The 11257-nt window shown below is 37.8% G+C and overlaps 1 protein-coding gene across 1 annotated transcript; it reads right to left on the bottom strand.

Annotated features, from left to right (window-relative positions):
• Positions 1–3015: 3015 nt before the first annotated feature.
• On the bottom strand, positions 3016–10246 carry LOC102919790 (killer cell immunoglobulin-like receptor 3DL1). Its single transcript, XM_076562391.1, has 6 exons — positions 9778–10246; positions 8332–8637; positions 6188–6485; positions 4436–4458; positions 3876–4015; positions 3016–3162 (listed from the first exon to the last, which is right to left on the bottom strand). The coding sequence occupies exons 1-6, from the start codon at positions 10244–10246 to the stop codon at positions 3016–3018; spliced, it is 1383 nt and encodes a 460-aa protein (XP_076418506.1).
• Between the last annotated feature and the right edge of the window lie 1011 nt (positions 10247–11257).

Genomic DNA, 11257 nt, shown 5'->3' with positions numbered 1-11257 from the left:
TTTTGTCCTGATGACCTTTTCATCAGGGGTAGTGGGGTATTGAAGTCTCCCATAATTAATGTGTGAGGTTCAACGTGTGAGCTTTCGGTATGTTTCTTTTACAAATGTAGATGCCCCTGTGTCTGGGGCATAGATGTGAGGAATTGCTATGTCTTCTCAATGGGTTTTTCCTTTAATGAGTTTGAAATATCCTTCCCTATCCCTTTTGATTAATTTTGTGAAGAAGTCTATTTTGTTGGACATTAGAATACCTACATCAGTTTGCTTCTTAGGTCCATTTGCTTGGAAACACTTTTTCATCCTTTTCCTCTTAGACATTGTCTATGTTTAGTGTTGAGGTATGTTCCTTGCATGCAGCAAAGGGATGGATTGCGTTTCCATATTCATTCTGCTAGTTTGTGTCTTTTTATTGGGAAATGGAGTTCCATTGCTACTGAGAGATATTAAGGACCACTGCTTGTTAATTCCTATTATTATGTTGTTGTTGGTAGTGTGTGTGTGTGTGTGTGTGTGTGTGTGTGTGTGTGTGTGTGTGTGTGTGTTCAAATCTCTGGGATTTGCTTGTATGTGTTTATTTATTTCTTGTGTTTTCATGGATATAATTAACCTCCCTGGGTTAGAATTTTCCTGCTTGTACCTTCTCTAGGCCTGTATTTGGGCATAGATATTGTTTACATTTGACTTTGAAATGAAATGTCTTGTTCCATCCATTTGTGGTGATTGAAATTTTTGCTGGGTATCATATTCTGTGCTTGCATCTCTGTTCTCTTACCGTCTATAAAACACCAATCTAGGCCCTTCTGGCTTCTAAAGTCTCTATTAAGAAGTCATGTGTCATTCTAACAGTTCTGTCTTTATATATGTTACTTGGCTTTTTTTCCTTTGCAGCTTTTAATTATCTGTCTTTTTACTGTATATTTTGTGTTTTGATTATTATATAGTGTGGAAACTTTTTTTTCTTTTCCTATCTATTTGGTGTTCTGTAAGCTCCTTGTTCCTCATAGGCATTTTGTCTTTAGGTTGAGAAAATTTTCTTCTATGATTTTGTTGAATATATTTTCTGCCCATTTGAGCTGGGGTTCTTCTTTTTCTTATATTCCTCTTATTCATAGATTTGGCTTTTTCATAATGTCCCAGATTTCCTGGATGATTTCTGTTCAGAATGTTTTAGAATTAACATTTTGTTTGACCAATTCATCTCTTCCCTCCAATATATCTTCTATGCTTGTGATTCTCTCTACTATCTCATATATTCTGTTGGTGATGTTTGCATCTGTAGTTCCTGTTCACTTACTCATATTTTCTATTTCCAAAGTCCTTCCTTTTATGATTTCTTTACTGCTTCTATTTCCATTTTCATGTCTTGACGAGATTCTTTCACCTGCCTTTTTTCTATTAGCTTTTTTGGCATTATTTATGAGATTTATTTATTTTTCCTATGTTTTATTTTAGCCCACAACTTCAGAACAAATCTTCCTCTTACACAAGGCAAGGCTGCATCTAGGGACCCAGGGTAAGACACTACTCACTGCCAGCTAAGATTCCCTAAAGATGACCCAACAGCTCCCAACTGCACCCTCTCTCCTGAGCTCCAAATTCCAGACCACAACTTTGTCAGATAATTTTTACTATACTAGAGACCACACTATACTAGGAATCCAAGACACCAAGCAGTTCCTAAACACCTCAGTCAGGTAATTGTTAAATGCCAATGTCCTAAAGTAAACATTCTGTCTTTGTACAAACAGAATGTCATCTGGTACAAAGAAAGCTTTTATTTGCAGAAATAGAAAAAGAATTATTAAATTTATATAATACCAGGCAATGACAAAAATAATTGCTAAGTAGATTTTAACATTTGCAAATTCAATTTTGATATTTAGTTATCTTTTTTTCCAGAGCTAGGCAAGCGCTCTACCACAGAGCTAAACCCCAACCCCGATATCTAGTTATCTTAATCACAGAAATTTTCAACTTTTAAACACATAGTTAGCCGTCAATGTGACATTAGCCATCCCAATGTATTAAGAGATACTTATGGGAACATGGGTGACACAAAATTTGGTGCACCCCCAAAAACCAATGTCAGTGTGGGTGAAGATAAAGGAAACCTGCATCCCTGCATATTGTGTAGCTTGGTTAACTGGAGGGTCTTCTCAGCTTTTGTTATTACTCATATGAAGTTCGGGAGGACCCTTGTGAATTCCGTATGTTTCAGAATCTTTCTGAGCCTTTTCAAGTTTAGTTTAGTTCTGGTCCCTTAATTATTTCTCTTCCAAAAGGCAATGTTCCAATTCTGAGGAACTAACTTTTCAACAGGAATGTAATTGAAAAAGAAGAGAATGAGGTGTTTATTCAACCACACCTTAGAAAATGTTTAAATAGTGGGGATGTACACATTGAACTATTAAAGAAATATGAGGATGGTTCTGGTGAGAGAAGACATGACAAACAGCATTTGGGGTGCACAGTACAGCAAATGGTAAAACCCAATGTTAAGCATAGGCTTTCAGAGTGATAACTCTAACAGCAGAGTTAGAAAGACAAGATTGGGTTACTGAGTGTGAATATGATATATATGAAATTGTTTTGAAACCCATTATGTTGTATAACATGATTACACATTAGTAACATACACTAATAAAGAGGTGAGCCTCTTGTTGATCTGCAATTGTGAGATACTCAACATGGTTACAGCTTCAAGTACATCAAGAACTTAGAGCCAGTCAGGTTATAGAGGTCTGCCAGAGTGAAATTAAATAGAGACACATGAACTAAGCAAAAGAGTTTGATTTCTGTTGAGTAGTTTGCAAGGACCATAGCCTTTGTAAGTAAAGGAAAGCCACTTTCAGAACCATATTACAATAATGAAGCATGGTCCCTAAGTTAGAGACCTCTGTCTTCACATTCCAGCTCTTGTTTCACTGCATCTATCGGTCTTTACTGGAGAAAGGACTGTGGTCTTCCTCAGAACTTTCTTTGAGAACTCATGGGATGAACATCTTTCATCTCAGCTTAACATTTCCTGATATCCATGTATAAACTTGGATCTGTGGAAAATTCCTTGGGAATCTGGGAATTGGGAGTGGTCAATTTTTGTTTGAAGATCATCTGATCAAATTTTAAGTATGTCACCTCCTGCACTTCTTCTCTTTCAGGATTCTAGAAAGAGGTAAACGTTAACTGATATTGTGTACACATAATCTTGCAGAGAATAAAGGTATATTAGATTGTATGGAAGAGAGAAGACTCACGAGGACCTACCTGTCTGTTCAGTGTTGCTCTAATTTAGAGTCTTGACCCATGATGGCTGCATTTTAGAAGACAGAATTAATCAAACCCATGTAATAAAGTCCTTCTGCACTCTCATTTCAAATGCAAGGTACTAGTGAGAGATATGGTGAAACCCAAGGTTGCTCACCCACTGCAAATTATAATTAGATTTTCTACAATGCTGTACCCTAGAAATTCTTTCTTCAGCATATACTCTCTGTCCTCCTCCCTCCCTCCCTCCCTCCCTCCCTCCCTCCCTCCCTCCCTCCCTCCATCTTTCTGTTCCTCCTTCTCTCCCTGCCTCCCAATCTCTCTCTCTCTCTCTCTCTCTCTCTCTCTCTCTCTCTCTCTCTCTCTCTCTCTTTCTCTCTCTCTCACACACACACTCACTGTTGTTAAACCTTCTCCTTGATATTAGTGTATGCTTTGGATGCAAAGATGCAGAAGATGCTTTGAGGGTCTGAAAACCGTGGAGAAGAGCAGGGGCTGATTTTTCTAGGATTTTCTCTAGAAAGCTCTGTCTTAGTTTCCCTGTCTTGGTCAAAGTATTTTCTTATAAATTTAGAAAACATACCTCTACTTCTCTGGTCTTGTTTTCTCACACTACTCAGATGACTTTCACTGGCTTGTTCCTGAGACTTACTCTTTTTGGAAGAGCAACAAGAATAAATGAGGATGATAAGGAAGACAAGGATCATGGTCACTGACTGTCCAATCAGCATATTCAGGTTCCTGCGGTTATCTGGAGAAAGATGTGAACCCAATAAGAGGTATATCTCAGTATCCTCATTTTGACAGATTGCATAGTATTTATTGATTAATAGATAACTGATAAAATATTGCTTTATGACAAGAGTCTTGATGGAGAACCCAGTAGTAATATCCTACTCAATGGAAACAGTATCAAATGGACTTCGAATGAATTATTATTATATCCAGATATGATTATATTTCTTAACTCTCAACAGAAGAATCTATATTTGTGATAGAAGGTGATTAATAAAGATACCCACAACTGGGGAAGCTGTGGAAATAAAGAGACTATAGAATTATGTCACTAAATGAGATGTTTAAATCTCAAATCGGTCTCCAAATGTTTAGCATCATTGTGAAAGATCTGGAAGAAGAGATTGCAAAGAGGCTGTGGTTAAATATAGAAAGCTGTCTTCTGTACACTGAGGGCAGGTGAAAAATGAACTTCACAGGAGGTTGAGATAGCAGGCCCAAGAATAGTGCAAGTTCAAGCATGACCAAATGTCATCATGGAGAGTGGAGGTGGACATGAGGTCCCATCCCTAGCCAAGGGGCTATGGGCTATTGGTGACTGTTGGGAGTATGAGTGTCAGTTTCAGGAGAAACTGTACTAGTAAATTGTAGTAGTAAATTTCTACTAGTAAATTGACTATGCTCCAGCAGAGGTCCACATATCCAGGAATATATTGGTGTCATGCAAGTGGCAGACAACCGCAGGACCCTAGGTTCAAATCATGTGTTCAATAGCTAAATCTGAGATTGAGATCAGTGCTCATTAGATCTGCTTTGCTTCTGTAATACCTTGAACTAAACATTTCATTCTCTTGTATGGAAAAAGTGAAGTCAAGTCTAATCTGTCAGAAATATTATTTTTATATAAAATCTTCCCTTTTGCTCACTTGTTTCCTACTTCAGGCCCCATCACCTCCTCTCCAGGAGGAACAGATTTAGAATGAGCACTTCATTGATCCTGGGAAGGGAGTAAAATTTACTCTTCTTTTCTCTCACCAAGGTCTCAGGTACAGAAATTAGAGATGTATAGTCATTAAATTTCCCAAACTGCTCCTAAACAACTTCTAATGTTGAAGAGTTCAAGAATCAGAGAGGGGAGATGATGATGATAACACAGAGTAAGGAATGAGCTGAGACAAAATAATCCAAAGAGCTTTGGGTCTCTAAGTTTTCACAATAGAGAAGAGGAATCAATTACTCACTGGTTGTGAAGTATGCTTCTGTGCAAGAAGTGCATTTTCTTGTTGAGTTAACTAGAGAAGGGGACAGAAGAGGGAGAAAGTTCATCAGAGGCTGTCTTCTCCCCAATTAAGGAAAGTTTTTTAAATTTGGACAGTGACCACCACCCACTCCACCTCTTAGTCCTGAGCCTGTAGAGTTATAGGGTGATATTTAGTGGTTTGCTTCTAGGTGTTGGCTCTCTCAATCTGATTTCAATATTTGATGATTCATAGGAATGCTGTGGGAAGATGTATGTGAGCAAGAGTTCAGGAGGGCTGCTCCATCTCTGCTCTGCCCAAACTGATATGAACCTCATCCCTAATGAGTCATCCCTAATGGCCAGATCCATTTAAATATCTGCTTCTCTATATAGATATCCCAGTGTGGATTCAAAGTCATATAAGGAGTTTTGGGGAGACTCCCTGTCTGCTACTTTGTATTCTGTTTTCAAGTCCCAAATTCCATGTTTTTTTACAAAAGGTTTTCAGTTGAAATATAAATTTTTCCCTTCCCCTCCCTTTCCTCTCTCCAGTCCCTCCCAGCAACCCTTCCGCCAAGTTTTCTCATATCCCTACACCACTCTAAAATTGATAGCCTCTTTTTCATTGAAAATTATTGTTACATATATGGCTAAAGCTATGCATATTCACACATATATGTACACATGTCATATATACACATACATATATACATACATGTACATATATACACATCAAATATGTATACACACATATATAAATATAACACACACACACACACACACACACACACACACACATATGTTTAATTCCACACTCGTGACATTAGGACTCACAGCAGTCCTTTGTAGCTCCCAATGCTACTTTCTCTCTATCATCGATTGGAGGATTCTGAGACATGGCTTCAGTATTTCATCAGTCACAAGATATGAGGTATATATGAAGTTTTCTTACCTGTGACAAGAATGTACAAGGGGTCACTTGGGGTTGACCACAGATGGGAAGAGTTCCTGAAAGAGCCATAGCATCTATAGTTCCCTGCCTGGACCACAGAACCAATATGGAAGCTGTCCTGGAATGTTCCATTGTGGCTCTTCACTGAAGGTAGCCCGTGTTCCTTGGGTACCCCTTCCATGGACAGATGGAACATGTCAAACTGAAGGTCAGAGAAACAGGTCAAGGTCATGTTTTCTCCTGACATCACCACAGGTTCCATCAGGGCTGACAGAGAAGGTTTCTTGTATAAACCTGAGAGAAAAGAGGCAGAGACAGTTAGTTACCAGTGTTCATTCATTCCTCAGTGTTCCCTCTGCCTGCTTCTATTTCTTTGATCTCTCTCTGTCTCTTACCTCTCCTCTTCTCTATGACTCCCTTTCTCCTCTCCCCTCTTTCTCTCATTATCTCTATTTTTATGTTACCATCTTTAGTCTATGACCTCACTGGTACTCAAATATTTTATGCCAATTTTTGCTCATTTACATTTTCTGCCTCTATTGGCATTGGTTCCTTCCATCGGTCTTTTAAAGTTTGTTTTTATGAGCATAATTAATTTTATCTAGCAATAACCTTCATAATGAAATATTCATATGCATAATATATTTTTATGCTTGTTTTGAAAATATATCTTAATTTTTGAAATTGAACTATATCATTTAATGTATTTCTATCATTTAATGTTTTTAAAAATTGTTGTTACATATATTTATAGATGGATACTATTAAAAATATTAATGTTATTATTCTTTCTTGCCCCTCAACTTCCACAAAACACACTCATTTTTCTAATTGGTCTTCTCTATACTTTCACTTTTTTCCAGTTGTTTTACAAGTAAATGAGTTCAATTAGAGTTACTCCTAATTTTGTTTTAATTAACATACCAAGTAACAGTCTTCATTATATTATCCTCATACATCTCCTTTTGTTCATTTTCTTCCTTCTTTCCTCCCTTGTACAGCATTGCTGATATCTTTATTCCCCTCATTTCCTCCTCCATGTCATATGTCTTTCATTTATTTCTTATCCCTCTTTATTAAATTTTTCTTTTTTGGTCACTTGCTAATTTCATGACCTATAACTTTGCCATCCTATGTATAATAAAAATCTATAATCCAATGTCATTCTATTTTTCATTCTTGTATCCGTTTACATATCTGTTAATTAATCTCTCTTTTCAAAATACATAATACTTCATCAAATTCTATATTTCTCTTGAACATTGACCATGGTGATCTTTCCTCCCTTGTTCCACTTAGTGTGTGTACTACTCAAGTGTGATCTATCATCTGCTTCCTAAGCACTTAGTTCAGAATTTGTTTTTCACTTCTGCCTTTGTAAGTCTTCTACCAAGAGAGCCAGACATATCATGTGTCTGACAAGCTCTTTCTTGAAATATTTAATAGCTGCTATAATTTTTCCATCTCTACTATCAAAGTTTCCATGTAGGCTTCTGTCTTTTTTTGTAGATTTTCTCTTTTTTTTTTTTTTTTTTGGTTTTTCGAGACAGGGTTTCTCTGTGTAGCTTTGCGCCTTTCCTGGAACTCACTTGGTAACCCAGGCTGGCCTCGAACTCACAGAGATCCACCTGCCTCTGCCTCCCGAGTGCTGGGATTAAAGGCGTGCACCACCACCGCCCGGCTGTAGATTTTCTCTTAGCACACATTCTATGTTTACTAATTTTCAGCCCTTCCTGGGTTCCACCTGTGTGAAGGCTTAAAGACTCACTAAGTACCAGCCCAATTAAGGTCAGACACATGATCTGTCTTGCTCTTTTGGTAGAATTCTTATAGAGGTAGAATTCAGTAATTTTCTGAATGTCAGTAGAGAGTCTTCATTCTCTCTGGTTCATATTATGCTCACCTAATTGTCATTTTTTGTTTATATCTACTTTGCACTTCCCTGTACCTGTGCTTTATGTTATAACCAAGGGTCTGTTCTTCTGTATTTCTTTTCATTGTCTATGCCAGTAAAACAATTAACAAGATTGCCTTTATGTAAATTATTTACACTCTTTTTCTGGTGACCTTGCACAGTTTTTGTGTATAGAATATTTTTCTGTATCACAAAGAGAATGATGAGCAGGTAACATGCTCTTACCTGTGATCTTTATGTCAATGGGGTCACTGGATTCAGACCACTCATATGGAGAGTGATTGAAGGTACCATAACATCTGTATGTCCCAGCATCATCAGGTGTCACAGGACCTATTGAGAAGTTGGCTTGGGAACCCCCATGATGATGTTCTGCAGTAAGTTCGAGAGAGTCTTTGATTGTTCCATTTTTATGTGAAGTCAAAATGAAGGTGTCAAACACAATCTCTGATCGACACTCCAGTGTCACCTTCTCTCCTAAATTCACCAGGGGAGGTTGTAAGGCCACGAGGAAAGGCTTCCTGTAGATTTCTAAGAATAAAAAAAATTGTATGAACCGGATCAAAATCTCTGTCTTTGAAGACATGTGGTTCCCCCTCAATTGGTCTGTTCTCCCTGTCAATACTCCAGTGAACTTGTTTTTGTCTGCTTCCACTCTAGACATAGCCTCCTCCATCTTTGTGTCCATTTCCCACTTAATTGACTCTGGGATTAGCACAATATCTTCCCACTGGCTTGTAATGAGAATGTGTCTTTTGAGTACTACTTCCATAGGCCCTATTGTCTTTTTCTAAGCCTGGAAAGTGCAGGAAACATGGCAAGCTTCACACCAGGCTGCTTTATGTGTCTTCTTTATGCAACTTCTGATTAAGTATAATTCTTGGTAGGATAAAGGAATTAGTATTAAACATAGTTATGAGGGAAAGACTTCTAGCACTCACTGTGGTTCAAACCTCTATAAGGCATTTCTGATCCAGGATCATGAACATTGTTTCCTCCAACACATTGATGAATTAGCATCCTGGTTTTACTGATCTCAAAGCATGCCTTTTTTGTGACTTAATTTGCTTTTTACTTGAGTTCCTATATTATTTTCTAGTTGCTAACATAACAAATTACAACAAATTTGATTCTTAAAAAGAATACAGTATTGTGGAGATCAGAATTCTGAAAAGCCCAATGGCATAAATCAGGTTTCTTCAGGGACAGTAACTACTGAAATCCCTAGAAGTGTCCATTTTTTTTACCTTCCAGCTTCTAGAGCCCCATGCATTCCTTGGCACTTGGACCCTTCATCCATGTTTAGAGTTAGTGACAGGGTGTCTCCTTCATGATGATTTCTTTGGCCCACAACTGAATTTTTCCTTTTTTGTTACATCAATCCTTGTAGTTCTACAGACCTGAAATAATTCAGGATATTCTTGCATCCTGATATCAACTGGTTAAGATCTGAGTTCCAGCCCAATTTTCCTTGACTTATTTAACACAAGGGAAGCCTTAGGGACTAGAAAAATGTGTGATGTTGTATATTTTATTATGCCCAGAACATTACATATTTCTCTGTGTTGAATACTCCTTTATATGTCCAAACCTCTTACTAACACTGTTTCTGAAAATTCCAGGGTTGGGAGATTTGGGGGAATGAAAGGCACTCAAAACATCATCTCTAACCTGAAATTATGATCTTCACAGGGTCACTGTTGGCTGAAATTTTAAAAGGGTAATGATCATTAAATCCATAGCATCTGTATGTCCCTGCATATTCTGTTGTCACAGGTTCAAAGACAAATTTCCTCTGGAATAGTCTTCCCTGGATGTGAGGGATAGGATTACCAAGCTCTTTGTACAACTTGAATGTGTAATAGTAACTATGAGAGTCACATCGAAGTTCCACACGCTTTCCCAAAGGAACAATATAGCTTGGGCAGGCAGAGAGTGGAGGCTTGTCATGACTTCCTGCAGAGGGATACACAGAGAAAATATTTAATGATGCTCCTTCATCCCTGAGAGGCGAGTCTCCAATTTTCTCCTCTTTGGGGTCCTTTGTATAACACTTTTCTCTGAACTGATACATCCCTTCTTCAATGTAAGTGCTGAGATGTTCAGGAGATTCAGAAAGTAAACAAACTTTCTCTGTCATGGAAAGGTGAAACATTCAAGAGTCATCAGTGGCCCTTCCCAGCTCTATAGAAAGAGTGAGACACTGGTCCACCCAGACTCTTAGTGCTAATATCTATGCCGTATTGGGCTGCCCGTAAGTTGTGCACTGAGCTCCAGGGTTTTGGCTTCATGATAATCACCCATATTGGGGTGTGCTTTAAGTAAGGGTTGAGTCCACACTGCTATCAGTAACAGAGTAAACCCATGGATTCTCATGGTTATGCTTTGGTACAATCACTCTTTGGTCTGCCATGGATTTCTTTCATGAGGTGAGTAGATTTGTAAGTGTTGTACACATAGGGTCATTTTGAAGTGATGAGTGTGAAAACTGTGGTTTTTTGAATAGTTATGTTTTCCATTGATGCATTTTTCAATGTACAGCACATAGGGGATGTCAGTAATAGTAGGTATGTCCTCATTGGAGTAGGTGTGGCCTTGGTGGAGGAAGTATGTCACTGTGGAGGCACACTGTGAAGTCTCTTATGCTCAAGCTATTAACAGTGTGAAACACAGTCTCAGTCTGCTGACAGTCGATCAAAATGAAAAATATCTCTGCTCCTTCTCGAGCATCATCATCATGACTGCCTACACTTCTAGGTTTTCTACCATGATTTTAGTGGACTAAAACTCTAAACTGTACATCTGCCCCAATCAGATATCTCCCTTTATTAGAATTTCCATGGTCATGGTGTCTCTTCAAATAGCAATAGAAACCCTAACACAAAGATTGTAAGTGTTATCCAACATTATATATATATATATGATATGTCTTTCATGTTAAGATATTCTAGCTGAGAATTTTGAGTTTGGAATCATGAAGTAAATTTAATCATGAAAATATTATAATTTAAAAAGAAATTACACCAGAAGTATAACAGGAAAGATCAATGAGATTGAGATGATAGATCAATATTGATGCCTCCAAGGAAGTAGAAAATGGCAGCTCTTGATTCTCCAACTCTAGAAATGTAACAATATTCAGATTATAAGT

The sequence above is a fragment of the Peromyscus maniculatus genome, chromosome 1, assembly GCF_049852395.1.
Source record: "Peromyscus maniculatus bairdii isolate BWxNUB_F1_BW_parent chromosome 1, HU_Pman_BW_mat_3.1, whole genome shotgun sequence".
Classification (NCBI taxonomy): Eukaryota; Metazoa; Chordata; class Mammalia; order Rodentia; family Cricetidae; genus Peromyscus; species Peromyscus maniculatus.
Note: the sequence above shows the minus strand (reverse complement) of the source record. Positions and strands in the feature narration are given on the sequence as shown.